General features: G+C 41.4%; 1 protein-coding gene across 1 annotated transcript; it reads right to left on the bottom strand.

The window, feature by feature from the left end:
• Positions 1 to 117: 117 nt before the first annotated feature.
• LOC111966701 (CD63 antigen) lies at positions 118 to 22257 on the bottom strand. The gene is made up of 8 exons (XM_070444569.1): positions 22134 to 22257; positions 20829 to 20914; positions 8617 to 8805; positions 4230 to 4304; positions 3994 to 4092; positions 2655 to 2801; positions 2437 to 2520; positions 118 to 559 (listed from the first exon to the last, which is right to left on the bottom strand). The coding sequence occupies exons 2-8, from the start codon at positions 20892 to 20894 to the stop codon at positions 494 to 496; spliced, it is 726 nt and encodes a 241-aa protein (XP_070300670.1). The 5' UTR covers positions 20895 to 20914; positions 22134 to 22257; the 3' UTR covers positions 118 to 493.
• Between the last annotated feature and the right edge of the window lie 1186 nt (positions 22258 to 23443).

Below are 23443 nucleotides of genomic sequence, written 5' to 3'. Positions count from 1 at the left end.
GAAACCAACACTTTACATGTAGTGTTTATATTTTTGTTCAGTGTAGCTTCAGTGAGGAGCCACAAAGAATGTTCCACTTGGACAACAGAGCGCATCGGAGTCAATCAACAAAGGTGAAACATATTAACTGAAATCTTTAATGAAAATCGTGAATCAGCAAGAACATTAGACTAGAATGTATTTATCAGAAAAAGTATTGAGTAGAAAAATGTTGATAAAATCAAAGTTAAAAAATGTGAGTCAACAAAAACAAGTGCGAACTCAAATTTCAGAATGCTGCTCCATTTAAATACATATAATTTTCTCAAAATTACTGAACATTGATATTCTTGGCAGGTTACATTTTGGCCTCAATGCAAAGTCCCCTGTTATGTGTTTACATTGAGAATAAGAAATTTGTAAAGAAATGATAGATGTTACTCAATCACAAATATTTGAACATAATTTGACCTGAGAGAGCAGCTGACAGCCACTCCCCTCATTGGCAGAATGATCACATGACTTCATAGCCACTGCGAATGCCCCTCATCAACATACAGGCGAATATGATGCCCATGATCTGAAAACACACAAAAAGTTAGAAAACATAGTATAATATATTAAATAAATTAAGTGCCTCAAAGTATTCAGACACCTTGACTTTCTACTTTGTTACATTACAGCCTTATTCGAAAATGAATTAAATATAACAATTTCCTCAGCAATCGACACACAATACACCATAATGACAAAGTTAAAACGGGTATAGAAATGTTTGCAAATTTATTCAAAACAAAAAACAGATACCATATTTACATAAGTATTCAGACCATTTGCTATGAAACTCAAAATTGAGCTTAGGTGCATCCTGTTTCCATTGATCATCTTTGAGATGTTTTTACAACTTGATTATATTTATTATGGATCCCCATTAGCTGCTGCCAAGGCTGCAGCTGCTCTTCCTGCAGTCCAGCAAAGTTAAGGCAGTTCATACAATTTTAAAAACATTACAATACATTCACAGACTGTGTGCCCTCAGGCCTCTACTCCACCATATATATATATATACACAGTACAAAATCCATGTGTGTATACTGCATATGCTATCGTGTGTGTGTATGCATCCGTCTGTGCCTATGTTGCTTGGAGTCCACATGTGGTAATTTCAATTGATTGGACATTATTTGGGATGGCACACACCTGTCTATATAAGGTCCCACAGTTGACAGTGCAACCAAGCCATGAGGTCGAAGGAATTGCCCATAGCGTTCCGAGACTGGTTTGTGTCGAGGCACAGATCTGGGGACGGGTACCAAAATAATTCTGCCGCATTGAAGGGTCCCAAGGACACAGTGGCTTCCATCATTCTTTAATGGAAGAAGTTTGGAACCACCAACTCTTCCTAGAGCTGGCCGTCCGGCCAAACTGAGCAATCGGAGGAGAAAGGCCTTGGTCAGGGAGGTGACCAAGAACCCGATGGTCACTCTGACAGAGCTCCAGAGTTCCTCTGTGGAGATGGGAGAACCTACCAGAAGAACAACCATCTCTGCAGCACTCCACCAATCAAGCCTTTATGATAGAGGGGCCAGACGGAAGCGACTCCTCACTGAAAAGACACATGACAGCCCACTTGAAGTTTGCTAAAAAGGCACTTAACTCAGACCATGAGAAACAAGATTCTCTGGTCTAATGAATCCAAGATTGAACTCTTTGGCCTGAATGCCAAGCGTCACGTCTGGAGGAAACCTGGCACCATCCCTACGGTGAAGCATGGTGGTGGAGCATCATGCTGTGGGGATGTTTTTCAGCAGCAGGGACTGCGAGACTAGTCAGGATCGAGGGAAAGATGAACAGAGCAAAGTACAGAGAGATCCTTGATGAAAACCTGCTCCAGAGCAGACTTGGGGCAAAGGGTCACCTAACAGGACAACGACCCTTTGGGACAAGTCTCTGAATGTCCTTGAGTGGCCCAGCCAGAGCGCGGACTTGAACCCGATCAAACATCTACTGGAGACAAGAAAATAGTTGTGCAGCAACACTCCCCATCCAACCTGACAGACCTTGAGAGGATCAACAGAGAAGAATGGGAGAAACTCCCCAAATACAGGTGTGCCAAGCTTATAGCATCATACCCAAGACTCGAGGCTATAATCGCTGCCAAAGGTGCTTCAACAAAGTACTGATTAAAAGGGTCTGAATACTTATGTAAATGGGATTTCAGTTTTGTATTTGCTATTTATTAAAAACATGAAACAGTTTTTGCTTTGTCATTATGGGGTATTGTGTGTAGATTGAGGAATAAGGCTGTACCCTAACAAAATGTTGAAAAAGTAATGGGGTCTGAGTAGGTTCCGAAGGCACTGTATGTGTGTTGAACTAGCATCTACAATCTGTGGGTCTTCTGAGCCCAGGATTTGTGTGTGAAAATGTATATGCTTTGTGTTTGTTTGCTCCTACCTGCAGGAAAGCGATCACCAGTGCCGCTACAATGACCCACATGATGTTCTTCTTCAACAGCTCCTCCACAACAGTCTGACACCCCTAGATAGCAATCAGAGAGAAATGTTATTCCCGACTCCAATACTGTTCTGGAGGTCTTTTTGCTTGGATGAATTGGTGTTTTTATTTCACACAACAAAAAAACTAATCAAAACAACCACTGGGTTGAACCTTACCATCTGGTGCACCTTGCTTGAATCCTTCATGGTCCCCTGACCACAGCCAGCGGTGACATTGACACAGCAGGAGTCTGGCACAGAGTTTGTGCCAGACCCAAAGTTTCCTCTCCAATCAGTGGCGTTGATCACTCCACAGCATTTCAGCTGGATGAAGAACAGCAAGAAGGGTGAGAATGAGTTTGAACATGAAAGGTATACAGGGAAAGCCAGATAGAGGAAGAGACAACAGCAAAATTAGGTAGTAAGGTTAGTAAGTTCAACAGGGGAAACAGACTGGATCAGGCCAGGATATTCCTCAATGTCAACAGAAGAAGATAAAGACAAGATAAACATCGTGGCATAGTAGACAAACACTAACAAGATAGTCATGTTACATGAGGTGCCAAATTAAGCAAGACACAGAATGCAAACTCTTCACATTACGACAAATGTAAGATGCAGGATCGAGTGCAGTAAAATGTCTAGATTTGCAGTAGTATGTTGCAACTCCACTGAAGGTGGCGTCACAAGTGTCAATAAGCAGGTTTCCATCCAACTTTTTTTATGTGAGTAAAGTACGTTGGCTCAACAAACAAAAAAATTTAATGACAGTCCTGATGGAAACATAACATYTGTCGGTAAAACTTTCCAAACGTCGACAAAACTGTAAAATGAATTAGCAAGAAATGTCAGTGGAAATGCTTTAATATTTATATAACCATCAATTCAAAGTAAACTTGGAGTCATGCGATGACATTTGTGGTCCTCGAACTACGACTCGTTGGGAAAGCATGCAGTTTATTCAGCTACAGATTAAATAAGTTATGATGAACTTCACAGGGTGGTGAATATGCAAGGTGATGAGCTTGATGCTCCTTTCCAATAAATATTGAGGGTCTTATTCTGGTGATCGTCGATGCTTGGCTGCCATTTGACAAATAAAAACACTTGTGCGTAATAATCTCATGTAGGCTATAACCGCACTATCTACCAGCTGTTGGCTAGAGCACACGTGCCAATACCAGACTGTGCACAAAAAATGTTGTGAAGAAAACATCAGTAGAGTTGAAAATGTGATGGAAACCCATTTAACCTTTTTATTTTAGGGAATTTAACCGCAAAATTTATTTTTATGTGCACTACGTCCTCACGCACAGCCTTTTATCTGCAACAAGTCAATTTGATGGAAACATCTCTGGTATAAAATTGCATACATTGTTATTATGCAGATTTTTGAATATTCGCATGAAAACCAATCTCCAATTGGATGGAAAACTAGCTAGTGTATGTCAATTGTTTATTTTGTTCCAAAGTATATAGATCTAGCATCTACCAATACTTAATGGTTGATACCAACATCAATCTGCAGGTTATCCAGGGCCTTCTTGAATTCGTCAGTGCCGTTGCTGTATTTGGTGACCATGTCATTGAGACTCTCATGGACAATGACTGTCAGCTAAATTAAAGAAAAACATGGTTAACTTGTGTAATTACAAAATTAAGTTAATAGGTGTAGACTGTACATATGTTACTGTATAGATAATTAGACGTGTAAAAAAAAAAAAAAGCTTCCTGATATACGAGTATACTCACGTTGCCTCTGAAGACATATCCAGCGATGGCCGCACCAATCTCAGTGATAATGATCAGACCCAGAAGGATAGTGAACTTGGGAGAAAATATACAATGAGAAATATATATTAGCTCATAAATATATTAGCTATTTTTGTAAGATTAAAGGATTTAAACAAATAAGCAAAAAATGTATAAGGATTTAGATTGAGCTACTGTAAAATACACTACATGGCCAAAAGTAAGTGGACACCTGCTCGTTGAACATTCCAAAATCATGGGCATTAATGGAGTTGGTCCTCCCTTTGCTGCGATAACATCCTCTACTCGTCTGGTAAGGCTTTCCACTAGATGTTGGAACATTGCTGCAGGGCCTTGCTTCCATTCAACCACAAGAGCGTCGGGCACGGATGTTGAGCGATTAGGCCTGGCTTGCAGTCGGTGTTCCAATTCATCCCAAAGGTGTTCGATGGGGTTGAGGTCAGGGCTCTGTGCAGGCCAGTCAAGTTCTTCCACACCGATCTCAACAAACAATTTCTGTACGGACCTCGCTTTGTGCACTGGGGTATTGTAATGCTGAAACAGGAACGGGCCTTCCGAACTGTTGCCAAGAAGTTGGAAGCACAGAATTGTCTAGGATGTCATTTTATGCTGTATCGTTGATTTCCCTTCACTGGAACTAAGGGGCCTAGCCCGAACCATGAAAAACAGCCCCAGACCATTATTCCTCCTCCACAAAACTTTACAGTTGGCACTATGCATTGTAGCGTTCTCCTGGCTTCCGCCAAACCCAGATGTGTCTGTCGGACTGCCAGATGGTGAAGTGTGATTTATCACTCCAGAGAACGCGATTCCACTGCTCCAGAGTCCAATGGCTTTGAGCTTTACACCACTCCAGCCGATGCTTGGCATTGTGCATGGTCATCTTAGGCTTGTGTGCAGCTGCTCGGTCATGGAAACCCATTAAATGGCTTCCATTTTTTTTTATTTTTATGAAGCTCCCTTTCAACAGTTCTTGCGCTGACATTGCTTCCAGAGGCAGTTTGGAACTCTGTAGTGAGTGTTGCAACGGAGGACAGCTGTAACCGAGGACATGAACTTACAGTTGGCCGGGGCAGCTCTAGCAGGGCAGAAATTTGACAAACTGACTTGTTGGAAAGGTGGCATCCTATAAAAGGCGTCACATTGAAAGTCACTGAGCTCTTGAGTAGGGCCATTTTACTGCCAATGTTTGTCTATGGAGATTGCATGGCGATGTGCTCGATTTTATACACCTGTCAGCAACGGGTGTGGCTGAAGTAGCAGAATCCACTAGTTTGAAGGGGTGTCCACACTTTTGGCCATGTCATGTACAAAATCCATTTTATGTCTGAATGGAACAAAAATTGCATTCACTAGAATAAATGTTGCCTAGATGTAAAAGACAAGCATTGTCAAACCAGTTGGTTCAGACTGCTTTTCCAAAACAAGAGCAAACGTATGTGGACATAGGGTTGTTACGGTGACTGTATTACCGCCACATCGGCGTTCACAAGTCATGATGGTAGTCAAATTCCATGTGACGGTTTAGTCACGGTAATTAGGCTTTTCCAAGCAAATGTACTGCCTGGTACTCAGCACTCTACTGTCCCTCTAATTTTATTATTTAACTAGGCAAGTCAGTTAAGAACAAATTCTTATTTACAGTGACGACCTACCAGGGAACAGTGGGTTAACTGCCTTGTTCAGGGGCAGAATGACAGATTTTTACCTTGTCAGCTCAGGGATTTGATCTAGCAACCTTTCGGTTACTGGCCCAACACTAACCACTAACCACCACCCCTAATCACTCAGACATTAATGCAAAGGTAATTGAAAATCATGAGAGCCCATGAGCTCATGTTGCGCAACATCTCTATAGGCTATGCAATTGCATGAGAAAGTTGATGGCCTCTTAAAAAGGAGGATCCAGATTTCTATAGGCTAGGCCTACTATATTGCTCAACTAATATTAAGCACATTGCTTCTCTTTACAAACAGGAGTGCCTGGCTGGCATGAAAATGAACCATGGGAAAGGATTCTCCATTTGCTATTTAAGTGCATAAATTACATTTTTCCCCCTGCCCTTGTTTCGACACAGGTTCATGATAGTGGTCCATTCTAAAATCAAAACAAATTTCACATATTATTTAGTATATGTAAAGACAAGATTAAATCAAGAATAGTTTGCTGGGTGACAATATTAGCCTTTCACTTGTGAATGATGCCCAGCAAGTGCATGTCTTTTTTTTTTTTACTTTTTCAAAATCATAGTCGTACACCTGATGTAGCCTAGCCCATAGCCCTGTATGTTTTGAAAAGGTTTATCACAACTAAAGCGGCCAAATAACTACTTAAAGCACATTAAGCCGCTTTACAACAGGTGTAGCGCCTAACTGGCATACATAGCTGCGCGTGTGCTTCAAGTTCGGGGAAGAGCATTGTCACCATAATGCACCTTTATAATAAAAGCATTACATGCATGAATTGCATTTGCGATCACTTTTGAGAATGGCGTTTTCCCGCTAATTGATTGCATTTTGGAATATTCATGTTATAGCCTACTGCCGTGTGCACACCGTGATAGCACAAATGCATATTTACCTGATTTGTTGGATATTTAACAATTATTTACTTAACTAATACTGTATTAAGACATTTCTTTCCTTCATTCTACGTGAACTGAGGAGTTTTTTTAAGCTCGGGTTGGCAACTGATTAAGTGATGGCTAGGTAAAAACCTACAGCTGACATTCCATAGATAAGATGTGGTATGTGTCACCGAGATAGAGCTTGGAGGAACAGAACAAAGGCCTCAGTATTCCTAATTATCCTGGCATCTGGGAGACATCACCAGAGGCAGATGACCACAGGATGAACCCCCCAATCTATATGAGAGTGGTTGAACCAATCATGACTATGCATTCTGGGTATCAGCTATATAAACTGTGCATTGTCTGTAAAGGCTAGGCTGCTCAGCTCAACATTCAAGACTGTTGGGCTGATTGGTTTCATTATTGCAATAATTAAATAAATAAATATGATTGTTTGATGAAATGACCAAGTCTCTCTCAGTACTGAATTTCGACGACAGCACTGCTGTACTTATGTGAATAACCTAATAGTGCATCAACATTTTAAGCTAAACGTAATCTGTTGCATCATCCTCATTGCTTAAAAACATGACATAGGCTAGTGCTTTTGCTGTTCGTTAGGCCTCATCTTGTTGGCTGACGAAATGTAAATGTGGACAGTTCTTCCAACAGCTTCAATATGCGCCTCGGGAATTCGACGCAGTTGCGTCCCCAATGTGTCGGTCTTCACTTGTAGCCTTTGAGAAGGACCCGATCACGTGACAGGCATTGACTAATAAGTATTGAGATATGAGAGAACCATGCGAGTGAGGTGCTTCGGAACACGCAGAAGGGAGAAGGGAATTATTATGATTATATTCAGCCCAAGGGCACAATGGCCACAGGCCGCAAAAGGCATGGATTCTTTTAGGGGGCGTTACATCCTCACAAAGGGGATGCCGCCATGAAATTCGAGGCATTATCAAGTGCATGTCAAAATTGTCAATGAAAGACTGATGAAGTGTGTACAGCCTGCACAGAAAAACAAAGCAGAGCTCATGCCTTTCATGCAACTTTATTCAAATCATCAGTCACATCATGCAGCCTTACAATGATTTGAAAATCGAAAACATATAGCCCGGCGGTTTTAATCACAATTAAAGTTAGATAAATCTCTAAATTAAGCATATGAGGACCTGTTGCTTTGTAATCGTTCAAAACGTGTGCACTCCCTCAAATCGTTTGTTGAAAATATGCTTTCTATTTTATTCAGCTATGTTCAATTGTATTCTTCATACTATAAAATGCCACAGAATTATAAGCAAATCTTGTCTGCTAAATGAACTAGTGTAGCCCACAGCCAAATGGCATAGCCAGATCAGGGCCTAACACAAGGACAAATCAGAGTACGCTATTCTGTTCTTCTGAAATAGACTACATTTTCTTCATATCAAGTTTCTTTAGACCCGTCTGAAATAAATGATGGATTTATTGTGAAGGTGTAGGCTATATTACATGGATCTATTAGACTTTTTAAAAATAGATGTTCCTACGGTCTACATCAGTTTGCAGGCTGTGTGGAGAAGCCAGGAGATGCTAAATGTGTTTGTTAATTAACAGTCAATTACTGTGAGACCGGCAGTTATTTGCTAGACAAATCACCAGCTGACAAAATTGAATGACCGCCGCAGCCCTATGTGGACACAAGATCAAACGTGTATACAACACATTTTGTTTGGAATATCATGGTGACCACTATGCAGCAGTTCTACTGCATAGAGGTTATATCATGCGTGTCATGTTATACGTGAACATACCATGGTGACCATGCAGTAGCTCTCCTTCCAGGCTCCACAGCAGCCGAAGAAGGCGATGAAGAAGACGACGACCCCCACCACGATGAGGACAATGGGGGCTGACGAGGCGGAGACATTATTGATCACTACGGTGTTGTGGAGAGCCACCTGAACCAAGACTCCCAGAACTATTAGAGCCAGACCACACAGCTAGAGAGAAAGAAACAGAGAGATGGAGAGTACATGATTAGAAGTCACAAATGTACATCTTCACGCACGGATTTCTACAACGCAACAGATATTCAAACGTTTTGAAATATGTGAATAGGATCTTAGTCTAAACCAAAGCATGTGAAGACAATTTCATAATCTGTACAACTGAGTTATACATTTGTTATTGTAAGAGGCCATACTTTTAAAATGGCAAGAAAGTACTAAAGTGTATGTAAGACTAATGTACATCAGATCCTGGCTTAACCCAGTCTCAATCAAAAGTTGTTTCAGGTCCTGTAATGAGTTCAGAATAGCATTCAGACCCAGAGCAACTTCTAGTAACCCCTTGGTCACTCAGGAATGCTGGAACCAGTCAGGTTACTGGGTCCTAAATTAGCATTCAAATGAACTAATATGGATCAAGGACACAAACGAGAAAATACTTTGAGATAAAGTTATGTAGTCACATTTTCTGCATCTTTACTTTAAAAGAGATAGTCATTTGAAAATTAGTACTATCTAGTCCTCCCCCCATGTGAAGAAAAGTATTTGGACAAATTCAAAGAAGTCAAAACCTTAGTATTTGGTCCCATATTCCTAGCATGCAATGACTACATCAAGCGTGTGACTCTACAAACTTGTTAGATGCATTTGCAGTTTGCTTTTCAAATTATGTTTTGCTCAATAGGAACTGAATGGTGAATAATGAATGTTGTGTAATTTTGGAGTCACAATCCTGGATGCTACCATTATGGATAATCATTCATTAAAGTCATGATTCAAGATACAGGAGGAAGAACCCAACAATTTTTTTAAATCTAGGTACATCCAGCCCCCACTCCGGTCCTTTCATCATTGGTAACCCCAATGTAAATATTTGTCATGGGTTAGGATTACTCACTGCCTGGTTTCTATATAGTGGAGAGGTAGGTACACAGACACAGGAGAGAGAGGCCATGAAACTAAATGTAGGCCTACATCTCAATACAAATGTATATATTTTTTATAAATAGAACACATCACTCACTAAGATTATCATGTAAAAAATAAAATAAACTATGCTATTAAAACACCCAAAAGGAAGGAGGGAAATCTCCCTCTCAATTTAAGGGGCTCTCTTGGCATGGAAAGCATATGTTTACATGGCCAAAGCAAGTGAAATAGATAACATTTTTTGCTTTACAGTAAACATTACTCCAAAAGAATAAAAGACAATTCAAATCTAATGTCTATATACAGTGTTGTAATGATGTGCAAATAGTTAGAAAATAAACAAATATAGGTTGTATTTACAATGGTGTTTGTTCTTCACTGGTTGCCCTTTTCTTGTGGCAACAGGTCACATCCTGCTGCACACTGTGGTATTTCACCCAATAGATATGGGAGGTTATCAAAATTGGAGTTGTTTCCACATTCTTTGTAGGTCTGTGTAATCTGAGGGAAGTGTGTTTCTCTAATATGGTCATACTTTTGGCAGGAGTTCAGGAAGTGCAACTCAGTTTCCACCTCATTTTGTGGGCAGTGTGCACATTGCCTGTCTTCTCTTGAGAGCCAGGTCTGCCTTCAGCAGCCTTTCTCAATAACAAGGCTATGCTCACAGAGTCTGTACACAGTCAAAGTTTTCCTCAATTTTGGGTCAGTCACAGTGGTCAGGTATTCTGCCACTGTGTACTCCGTTTAGGGCCAAATAGCATTCTAGTTTGCTCTGTTTTTTTTGGTAAATTCTTTCCAATGTGTCAAGTAATTATCTTTGTTTTCTCATGATTTGTTTGGGTCTAATTGTGTTGCTGTCCTGGGACAGAGCCCCAGGACCAGCTTGCTTAGGGGGCTCTTCTCCAGGTTAATTTCTCTGTAGGTAATAGCTTTGTTATGGAAGGTTTGGGAATCACTTTCTTTTAGGTGATTGTAGAATTTGGGTTTTGATAATTCGCGGGTATCGGCCTAATTCTGCTCTGCATGCATTATTTGGTGTTTTACATTGTACGCAGAGGATATTTTTGCAGAAAATTGCAGTCTCAATTTGGTGTTTGTCCTATTTTGTGAATTTGGTGAGCGGACCCCAGACCTCACAACCATGAAGGGCAATGGGTTCCATAACTGATTCAAGTATTTTTTGCCAGATTCTAAACGGTATGTCGAATTTTATGTTTCTTTTGATGGCATAGAAGCCCCTTCTTGCATTGTCTCTCAGATTGTTCACAGCTTGGTAGAAGTTACCTGTGGCGCTGATGTTTAGGCCGAGGTATGTGTAGTTTGTGTGCTCTTAGGGCAATGGTGTCTAGATGTAATTGGTATTCGTGGTCCTGGCAACTGGACCTTTTTTGGAACACTGCTGTTTTTGTCTTACTGAGATTTACTGTCAGGGCCCAGGTCTGACAAGATCTGCACAGAAGATCTAGGTGCTGCTGTACACCGTCCTTGGTTGGAGACAAGATCATCAGCAAACAGTAGACATTTGACTTCAGATTCTAGTAGGGTAAGGCCAGGTGCTGCAGACTGTTCTAGTTCCCTCGCCAATTAGTTGAGATATATAGATATGTGTTGAAGAGGGTGGGTGTTAAGCTGCATCCCTGTCTCACCCCCTGGCCCAGTGGAAAAAAATTGTTGTTTGACAATTTTAAACCGCACACTTGTTGTTTGTGGGCTCCCGAGTGGCACAGTGGTCTAAGGCATTCCATTTCAGTTCTAGCGGTGTCACTACAGACCCTGGTTCGATTCCAGGCTGTATCACAACCGGCTGTGATTGGGAGTCCCATATGACGGTGCACAAATGGCCCAGCGTCGTCCAGGCTAGGCAGGGGTAGGCAGTCATTGCAAATAAGAATTTGTACTTAACTGACTGGCCTAGCTAAATAAAATAAATTGTGTACATGGATTTTATAAAGTCGTATGTTTTTACCCCCCAACACCACGTTCCATCAATTTGTATAGCAGGCCCTCATGCCAAATTGAGTCGAAAGCTTTTTTGAAATCAACAAAGCATAAGAAAACTTTGCCTTTGGTTTGTTTGTCAATTATGGTGTGCAAGGTGAATACGTGGTCTGTTGTACAGTAATTTGGTAAAAAGCTAATTTGACATTTGCTCAGTACATTGTTTTCACTGAGGAAATGTACGAGTCTGCTGTTAATGATAATGCAGAGGATTTTCCCACGGTTGCTGTTGACGTATATCCCATGGTAGTTATTGGGGTCAAATTTGTCTCCACTTTTGTGGATTGGGTGATCAGGCCTTGGTTCCATATAGAGGAATATGCCAGAGCTGAGGATGTTAAAAGAGTTTAAATATAGCCAATTGGAATTTGTGGTCTGTCTATTTTATCATTTAATTTAGGATACCATCAACAGGCCTTTTTGGGTTGGAGGGTTTGCATTTTGTCCTGTAGTTCATTCAATGTAATTGCAGAATCCAGTGGGTTCCGGTAGCCAATACAGTTGAAATCAGAAGTTTACATACACTTAGGTTGAGTCATTAAAACTCGTTTTTCAACCACTCCACACATTTCTTGTTAACAAACTATAGTTTTGGCTAGTCGGTTAGAACATCTACTTTGTGCATGACAAGTAAATTTTTCCAACAATTGTTTACAGACAGACTATTTCACTGTATCACAATTCCAGTGGGTTAAAAGTTTACACACACTGAGTTGACTGTGCCTTTAAACCACTTGGAAAATTCCAGAAAATTATGTCATGGCTTTAGAAGCTTCTGATAAATGATGTCAATTAGCCTGAGTCAATTGGAGGTGTACCTGTGGATGTATTTCAAGGCCTACCTTCAAACTCAGTGCCTCTTTGCTTGATCATGGGAATATCAAAAGAAAATCAGCCAAGACCTCAAATCTTTTTTGACGTAGACCTCCACAAGTCTGGTTCATCCTTGGGAGCAATTTCCAAACGCCTGAAGGTACCACGTTCATCTGTACAAACAATAGTACGCAAGTTTAAACACCATGAGACCACGCAGCCGTCATACCGCTCAGCAAGGAGACACATTCTGTCTCCTAGAGATGAAGGTTCTTTGGTGCGAAAGGTGCAAATCAATCCCAGAACAGCAGCAAAGGACCTTGTGAAGATTCTGGAGGAAACGGGTACAAAAGTATCTATATCCACAGTAAAAACGAGTCCTATATCGACATAACCTGAAAGGCCGCTCAGCAAGGAAGAAGCCACTGCTCCAAAACCGCCATAAAAAAGCAAGACGACGGTTTGCAACTGCACATGGGGACAAGATCGTACTTTTTGGAGAAATGTCCTCTGGTCTGATGAAACAAAACTAGAACTGTTTGGCCATAATGACCATCGTTATGTTTGGAGGAAAAAGGGGGAGGCTTGCAAGCCAAAGAACACCATCCCAACCGTGAAGCACGGGGGTGGCAGCATCATGTTGGGGTGCTTTTCTGCAGGAGGGACTGGTGCACTTCACAAAATAGATGGCATCATGAGGCAGGAAAATTATGTGGATATATTGAAGCAACATCTCAAGACATCAGTCAGGGAGTGAGAGCTTGGTCGCAAATGGGTCTTCCAAATGGACAATGACCCCCAAGCACACTTCCAACGTTGTGGCAAAATGGCTTAAGGACAACAAAGTCAAGGTATTGGAGTGGCCATCACAAAGACCTGACCTCAATCCTATAAAAAATTTGTGTGCAGAACTGAAAAAGCGTGTGCGAGCAAGGAGGCCTACAAACCTGACTCAGTTACACCAGCACTGTCAGGAGGAATGGGCCAAAATTCACCCAACTTATTATGGGAAGCTTGTGGAAGGCTACCTGAAACATTTGACCCAAGTTAAACAATTTAAAGGCAATGCTGCCAAATACTTATTGAGTGCATGTCAACTTTTGACCTAATGGGAATGTGATTAAATAAATAAAAGCTGAAATAAATCATTCTCTACTATTATTCTGACATTTCACATTCTTAAAATGAAAGTGGTGATGTAACTGACCTAAGACAGCGAATGTTTACTAGGATTAAATGTCAGGAATTGTGAAAAACTAAGTTTAAATGTATTTGGCCAAGGTGTATGTAAACTTCCGACTTCAACTGTAGTTGATTCTAAGATTTGTTTTTGATCTTGTATATGTTTTTGCTGTTCTTTGGTTATAGAGCCACAAAGATTGGAGAAGTGGTTTATCCATACATCTCCATTTTGGATAGATAACTCTGTTTTMCAATTTTCCCAGAAGTGGTTAGAGTGAATTAATTCTTCAATTACATTGAGCTGATTTGACGTGCTGTTCCTTCTTTTCCGTACTGTATTTCTGTATTGTTTCAGTGATTGACCATAGTTAAGGCGTAGGCTCAGGTTCTGTCTCCCCGTTTTTGGTTGGATAGGTTTCTCAATTGCTTTCTTAGGGTTTTCCATTCTTCATCGTTGTTCATTTTCTTCAGTTTTCTATTGGAGATTTAATGGGGAAGCTGAGAGGTCAAATATACTGTTTAGGTTTTCTACTGCCAAGTTTCTACCTTCACTATTACAGTGAAACATTTTGCTCAGGAAATTGTCTGGAATGGTTTGAATGTTGTTTGGTAGATTTCCACACTACTTTCCTTCCATCTATAGCATTTCTTAATATTATTCAGTTCCTTTGGCTTTGATACCTCATGATTGAGCATAGCTCTGTTCAAGTAGTAGTGTGATTTTGCTATGTTCTGATAGGTCATTCAATTCAGTCAGTCCACTGACACCCCTAAGAGACTCAGGGTTGAGGTCAGTGACAAAGTTGATGAGCTATAGGTGTACCTACCGTAGGAGGCCCCATCGAAGCCTACCATTGACTATGTACATACCCAGCGAGCGACAGAGCTCTCTCTCAAGAAGAGAGAAGACCCAGAATTAGTCTGGAAATCTACACAGTAAGGGATTAGTCCAGCGGTCTTAACTTTTCACACGAACGCTTTGTATCAGTGAACAAGTCACAAGATATTGTCATAACACTGAAATGGTCACAAGACTCATATTCTACTTATACCCTCTGATTCGCTCTCCTCCTCCCCACCACCACACCCCTTTCTCTTTTACACACATGATATTGGGATTACTCAGAATATCACACATGGACATTGCCTATGGCAGGATATGGACTCGTTCAATATCCTTAGATATGAAGAGAGAAAATAGGATGTTGCATGTTGACAAATACATTGTATGTGTTCTCAGCACATTCAATAGATTAAGCTATATTGATTCCAGATATGCTTCTCTTGGCTGAGGTCCATATCCGGATCTTGATATGTTGGTTTTAAGATGGCGCCGAATAGGTTGGCTGACGTTTTACATGCTCCTAACCAACTGTGCTCTTTTGTTAGTTGTTTTTTTGCGTTGTTTGTAACTTATTTTGAACATAATGTTGCTGCTACCGTCTCTTATGACCAAAAATAACCTCTGGACATCAGAACAGCGATTACTCACCACAAACTGGAAGATGCTTTTTCCTTTAACGAGTCCGATGAGAAGGATATACTGCTTTCTTCCTTTAACGAGTCCGATGAGAAGGATATAACTGCTTTCCCGGGAACAGGCCCAAATCCCCGTCATTTGCGTGAAAAGACGGAGGAAAAGTAGGCGCAGGTCGGGCTGCCTTCTAAGAATCCGTAGGAGAGCGAGTAAACTCCCACTGCCATCCGTTCTAAATGGCTAACATGCAATCATTGGAAAATAAAATTGATGACCTAAGATTACGATTGTCCTACCAAGGGGACATTAAAAACTGTAATCTCTTATGTTTCACCGAGTCGTTGCTGAATGACAACACGGATAATATAGAGCTGGCGGGATTTTCCATGCACCGGCAGAACAGAGAAGCTACGTCTGGTAAACCGAGGGGTGGGGGTTTGTCAATAACAGCTGGTGCGCGATGTCTAATATTAAAGAAGTCTCAGGGTATTGCTCGCCTGAGGTAGAGTACATTATGGTAAGCTGTAGACGACACTATCTATATTATTCGTAGCCGTCTATTTACCACCACAGCCCGATGCTGGCACTAAGACCGCACTCAACCAACTCGATAAGGCCATAAGCAAACAAGAAAATTATAATCCAGAAGCGGCACTCCTAGGTGCCGGGGACTTTAATGCAGGCATACTTAAATCAGTTACCAGCATGTCACATGTGCAAAAAAACAACCATCTTTACTCCACACAGAGATACATGCATACAAAGCTCTCCCCTGCAAATCTGACCATAATTCTATCCTCCTGATTCCTGCTTACAAGCAAAAACTAAAGCAGGAAGTACCAGTGACACTCAATACGGAAGTGGTCAGATGACGCAGATGCTACCGGACTGTTTTTTAAGCACAGACTGGAATAAGTTGCGGAATTCATCCAATGGCGTTGAGGAGTATACCACCTCAGTCATCGACTTCATCAATAAATGCATCAATGACATCGTCCCCACAGTGACTGTGCATACATATTCCAACCAGAAGCCATGGATTACAGGCAAAATCCGCATCGAGCTAAAGGCAAAAGCTGCCACTTTCAAGGAGCCGGACACTAATCCGGACGCTTATAAGAAATCCCGCTATGCCCTCAGACGAACCATCAAACAAGCGTCAATACAGCATTAAGATTGAATCCTCTTCGTATGTGGCAGGGCTTGAAAACTATTACGGACTCCAAAGGGATACACAGACGTGAGCTATCCAGTGACAAGCAACACCAAAGCATGCACGAGAGCACCAGCTGTTCTGGATGACTGATAACGCTCTCGGTAGCCGATGTGAGCAAGACCTTTAAAAACAGGTCAACACGCACAAAGCCCGATTACCAGGACATGTACTCAAAGCATGCGCGGACCAACTGGCAAGTGTCTTCACTGACATTTTCAACCTCTCCCTGACCGAGTCTGTAAAACCTACATGTTTCAAGCAGGCCACCATAGTCCCTGTGGCCAAGGAAGCAAATGTAACCTGCCTAAATTATTACGGCCCCGTAGCACTTACGTTGGTAGCCATGAAGTGCTTTGAAAGGCTGGTAATGGCTGACAACAGCATCCTCCCAGATACCCTAGACCCACTCCAGTTCCCATACCGCCCCAACAGATCCACAGATAACGCAATCTCACTGGACATAAGGAACACCTATGTGAGAATACTGTTCACTGTTCATTGACTACACCACAGAACTCATCACTAAGCTAAGGACCCTGGGACTAAATACCTCCCTCTGCAACTGGATCCTGGACTTCCTGATGGGCCGCCCCCAGGTGGTAAGGGTAGGCAACAACACGTCTGCCATGCTGATCCTCAACATTGGGGCCCCTCAGCGGTGTGTACTTAGTCCCCTCCTGTACTCCATTCACCACAACTGCGTGGCCAAACACGACTCCAACACCATCATTAAGTTTGCTGAAGACAACAAGTGTTGTGCCAGGACAACCACCTCTCCCTCAATGTGAGCAAAACAAAGGAGATGATCGTGGACTACAGGAACAGGCGGGCCGAACAGGCCCCCCATTAATGTTGATGGGGCTGTAGTGAAGCGGATCGAGAGTTAAGTTCCTTGGTGTCCACATGAACAAAATATCATGGTCCAAACACACCAAGACAGTCGTGATGAGGCACAGCAAAACATATTCCTCCTCAGGAGACTGAAGAGATTTGGCATGGGTCCCCAGATCCTCAAAAAGTTATACAGCTGCACTATCGAGAGCATCCTGACCGGTTGCATCACCACCTAATATGGCAACTGCTCGGCATCTCACCATAAGGCGCAACAGAGGGTAGTGCGTACGTCCCAGTACATCACTGGGGCAAAGCTTCCTGCCATCCAGGACCTATAATAGGCGTGTCAGAGGAAAGGCCACTCCAATCACCCTAGTCATGGACTTTTCTCTGCTAACTCACGACAAGAGGTCTCCTTAACAGCTTCTACAATGATTCAGAAAGGCACACACATCTATACAAAAAGGTCCCACAATTGAAAGTGCATGTCAGAGCAAAAACCAAGCCATGAGGACAACTTGATTATATTTATTATTGATCCCCATTAGCTGCTGCCAAGGCTGCAGCCACTCTTCCTGCAGTCCAGCAGAATTAAGGCAGTTAATAAAATGTTAAACATTACAATACAATACATTCAGACTGTGTGCTCAAGCCCTTACTCCACCACATACATACACAGTACAACATCCATGTGTATAGTGCATATGCTATCGTGTGTGTGTGTATGTGTGTGTGTTGCTTGGCGTCCACCTGTGGTAAATTCAATTGATTGGACATGATTTGGGATGGCACACGCCTGTCTATATAAGGTCCCACCATTGACAGTGCAACCAAGCAGAGGTCGAAGGACTTGTCCGTAGAGCGTCAAGATAGGATTGTGTCGTGGCACAGATCTGGAAAAGGGTACCAAAAATGTCTGCAGCATTGAAGGTCCCCAAGAACAGTGGCCTCAATCATTCTTAAATGGAAGAAGTTTGGAACCACCAAGACTTTTCCTAGAGCTGGCTGCCTAGCCAAACTGAGCAATCATGGGAATCAGGACCTTGGTCAGGGAGGTGACCAAGAACCCGATGGTCACTCTGACAGAGCTCCAGAGTTGCTCTGTGGAGATGGGAGAACGTTCCAGAAGGACAACCATCTCTGCAGCACTCCACGAAATCAGGCCTTTATGGTAGAGTGGCCAGACGGAAGCCACTCATGACAGCCCGCTTGGAGTTGACAAAAAAGGCACCTGAAGACTCACACCATGAGAAACAAGATTCTCTGGGTCTGATGAAACCAAGATTGAACTCTTTGGATTGAATGCCAAGTTTCTGGATATTGGCGGGAACTGGAAAATGCTGTCGTAAACGTCGAACCAGAGCATCCCAAAAATGCTCAATGGGTGACATGTCTGGTGAGAATGCAGGCAATTGAAGAACTGGGACATTTTCAGCTTCCAGGAATTGTGTACAGATCCTTGCGACATGGGGCTATGCATTATCATGCTGAAGCATGATGTGATGACGGCGGATGAATGGCAAGAAAATAGGCCTCAGGATCTCATCACGGTATCTCTGTGCATTCAAATTGCCATCTATAAAAATGCTAATTGTGTAAGTTGTCCGTAGCTTATGCCTGCCTATACCATAACCCCACCATGGGGCACTGTTCACAACATTGACATCCACAAACTATTCGCCCACACGACGCCATACACGCTGTCTGCCATCTGCCTAGTACAATTGAAACCAGGATTTATCCATGAAGAAAACACTTGTCCAGGATGCCAGCGGCCATAGAACATGAGCATTTGCCCATTGAAGTCGGTTATGACGCCATACTGCAGTCAGATCCTGGTGAGGATGATGAGCACACAGATGAGCTTCCCTGAGCTTCTGACAGTTTGTGCAGAAATGATTCAGTCTTGCAAGCCCAGTTCCATCAGCTGTCCAGGTGGCTGGTTTCATACGATCCTGCAGTGAAGAAGCTGGAATTGGAGGTCCTGGGCTGGCATGGTTACACGTGGTCTGCAGTTGTGAGGCCATTTGGACTTACTGCCAAATTCTCTAAATTGACATTGGAGGCAGCTCATGGTAGAGAAATGAACATTCAATTATCTGGCAACAGCTCTGAAGAACATTCCTGCAGTCAGCATGCCAATTGCACACTCCCTCAAAATTGGAGACATCTGTAGAATTGTGTTGTGACAAAACTGCACATTTTAGAGTGGGCATTTATTGTCCCCAGCACAAGGTGCACCTGTGTAATGATCATGCCGTTTAATCATCATCTTGATATGTCACACTTGTCAGGTGGATGGACTATCTTGGCAAAGGAGAAATGCTCACTAACAGGGATGTAAACAAATGTGTGTGCACAAATTGAGATAAATACACTTTGTGCATTTGGAACATTTCTGGGATTTTTTTATTCAGTTTACATGTTGCCAAAAAGAAAGGAGGACCAAGCCACTTTAATTATATGAAGAGTGCCTTGGTCCTCTTCTTTTTGATGACCAATTTACCCTTTTTACCAAAGAGCACCTTCTGTCTACCAAAACATACTATTGTGTACCTTAGCAACACTTCCCTCTTTTTTCTACTTTACATGTTGCATTTATATTTTTGTTCAGTATAGATTAAATACACAACCAGTTGTAGGCTACTTATAAAAGTAACTAAAAATAACAAATATCTGTTTAATGCCAAACCATTAAGAGACTAGGACATGGAGGTAAACTAATGGAAAGTGATAAACCTTGCTCTCTGTCCCATAACCAACATAAACATTTTCTTTGTAGTTAACTACATCACAACTGGCAGTTGCGGAGGAGGTGTGTATATATTTTACAGCCATAAAGAGTCATGATGGAAAAACATGCTCTTTCCCCGATTCGTAGATGTTCCTTTTAAAGTAAGAGTGAAAATAGTTGACTTGTCTTAACATAACACATGGACCAAACTAATACGATACAGTAGATCTGTAGGGCAATTCCACTGTAACGGAATTACGCTGGAACTTAGATTTTCCCTTTAAAAATGCAAAACAAAAACCATTGATTTAACAAATCATACCACTATGCACAATGAATACTTCAAACAATTTACACAGAATTTTTTTTTTTAAGTTTAAAAAAAGTAAATTTTGAAAAGTTTGTTAACAGAATTACTGTAAAATCTCCCTGAGTTTTATTCTGTTACCAAATCTTTGTATCTGTACAGCTCTTCCTGTAAATGTGTTTTTGTAAAAATGTTCAGTGGAAATTATTAAAAGTAGTCCAAGTGCATAGAGTTGTATGGTTTGTTAAACTCTGAAATCCAGGTGTTTTATTTGGTATACATTTTTCATTGAAAAATCTGAGTCTCAGCGTAATTACGTAACCATGGAATTGCTCTGCAGCAGTTTGAGGAACTGAACTCCCTGAATTACTCATGATATGGGTTAACTAAGTGTCAGAGGCATTTCACAATCAATCCAGATGCTGAGCTGTATTAGAGCCACAAGTTCACACTTAACAGACCTCACAGGACAGAAGCAGCACATCCTAGCCAGTCGGGATTCCAAACTTCCATCTGCATTACTCACCCAGAAGATGAAGTTGAAAAAGAAGAGTAGGTACTTCACACATTTCATTCCCCCTTCAACACCCATGGTTAGTCCGGATCAAGTCCCTGGATCAACACAAAGAAAAATACATTTTAACCAGAGACAGTAAATAACTTTATTACAAATAGTGTGATCTAGTTTCAGGTTATCGCTTGTTGCTGCATCGTCTAGGCCTAGAGTGTTTAGCTCGGCTCACATTTTATTGTGTCAATGGTGACAGAAACTGGCATGGTATGCTGAGAATATGTACAAATGAAAGGAAAATATTGACATTGACAGGTAGGCCAGTAATCAGTTGATGTAAAAAATAAAAAATAAATAAAATGAAACGTCAATGAAAGGAATCAGTTGATGTGTGGGGGAACATTTTAATTGACCCCTGAGGCAAAAGGGAGTCAACACACATAAGAACATATAGAAACTGTCCAGTAAAATATTACTCATAAGGGTGTGATGTCTGATCAACAGTTGAGAATCACAGGCTTGCTGACAGTGAAAGGCCTTTTTCACACATTGTTCCGCATCAGATTAACATTACACCATAAAACCACATTTGTTTCAAGAGTTTAGTGCGCACAACTCTATATGCGTTTAGATCTGGGGTAAATGTAATCTCATTGGATTTCATTAAACTATGAGGCAACATGAAAAATCCCGTTTTGTGCTCGATTAGCATCCAGCATTGTCTGTAATGTAGGCTATGGTTCATAAAAAGAATGTTGGTTCTAATATTGGGTGACAGGTTCATAAAAACATAGTTTTTTTTGCTTTCCTGTTTCAGACTATTAGTTCAATTCACATATCCTGGTTATCTGCATTAGCCATGTAGGCCTACTATAATTAATATGACAAATGGACACAAAATAACATGAAAAAAACAATAGATATTGGAACGATTACTACGTGAGACGCCTTATAGCATTTTAGAATTTTGACTGAAAGTTTTTACTTTACAAGACTGCGACATCCATTGCTCGCCACAGCAGTGAACCACCAACCACACAACAAAACACACCCGGGCAGAGGATACGAAGTTAACTATTGTTGTAGCCAAATTTGATTTGTTGGACAGTTTTTGTAACTAAATTCCATTACTACTAAGTAACCGTAAAGACAGATGGTTATTATATTAGGCTACAATCTTAGTTCAACGTGTCGATTGCGCATTCTCAAAACGAACCTCTATTTATCTCTTGTACATTCTTTTTTTCTTTAATTTTATAATGACTATAGGTTACAACGTTAACCAAAACAATATATGGATTAAATAGGCGTACTATTTACCTTTTTTCCAAACAAAAAAAAATAGCAGAGGCGTCAAAGTAATTCGAGGCGATGGTTGAAATTTGGAAACAAATTGGTGAAGTAAGCGACGCAATTCTCCGTTTTATAAGCCCCTCCCTCTCTACGTCTGATTCAGCAATCGTAACGTGATCATAGAAAATGACGGAGAAGTCAACACAGGCCAAGATTCACTTTCATCCACAGTAGGCCAACACACATGAGCAGTTATCAGTTGAGCGGAGCCTGTACTCTTTCAAGGTGAAGCACTGTTTATTTCATCAGATGCACATACCCTGTAAAATGCATGAAATGTAACTGTATGCCTATAACACATTTGTAGTAGACTGAACTTAATATAGACTGAAATAATTAAATCAATCCCTTTGTTCTTGCTTGGCTACCCAGACTCCTTGCTCTGGTTAAACGGCAGGCTACCTTTGTTCAGTGTTCTTTTAATTACTATTGTAAAAAAAAAAGTGATTTTTTTTCATTAAACTCTGAGTAGTCACTCACAGAGCTGTGGCCTGGCTTCAATAGCATGGAGACAATCTGACATGGAAGATAAATTACCATGAGAAATCATGAGAGAGTAAGTGGAAAAAGATTCTCCCATTGATAATTTCTTGCTCAACCTATTACTGCAATGAGAACATGATGCAATACATCATCACATGTCTACCAGTGTCAGCTTCAAGTCAGTGAACATAGGAGAGGTCCTTCTTAGTATAAACTACTATGTACAGCTATGCTGTAAGCACATTTCAGTATGATTTTTACATCAGATGGACTAAAATGGCTACATATTTTGAGGAACAGTATAGAGAAATAAGAGCTGGTGAGGAATGGAGACCAAAGGAGATATAAGGCAGGGCAGGCACAAATAGGAGTGAGTTGATTGGAGATCTCAAAAACTGTGATGCATGGGGATGAGGTCATCGGAGGCCAGGGGACGTAGTCCTAATCCCAAGTCTGAATGTCACGCCCTGATCTGTTTCACCTGTCCTTGTGCTTGTCTCCAGCCCCTCCAGGTGTCGCCCACCTTCTCCACTTATCCCCTGGGTATTTATACCTGTGTTTTCTGTCTGTCTGTGCTAGTTCGTCTTGTTTGTTCAAGTCAACAAGCAGTTTGGCTCAGCATCTGTTTCTTGATATCTGGATATGTGCATGTACTCCCTGGCCCATCTACTGTTGCTTGCCCCAATTCTGACTTGTGCTCTGATATCTGCTTCACTGATTTCTGCTCTCCGTTAAAAGGGTGTGGGTTCTGTGCGTCACGGGAACACCTAGAAGCTTATTACCTATAATGAATC

The sequence above is a fragment of the Salvelinus sp. IW2-2015 genome, linkage group LG7 (assembly GCF_002910315.2).
Source record: "Salvelinus sp. IW2-2015 linkage group LG7, ASM291031v2, whole genome shotgun sequence".
Classification (NCBI taxonomy): Eukaryota; Metazoa; Chordata; class Actinopteri; order Salmoniformes; family Salmonidae; genus Salvelinus; species Salvelinus sp. IW2-2015.
Note: the sequence above shows the minus strand (reverse complement) of the source record. Positions and strands in the feature narration are given on the sequence as shown.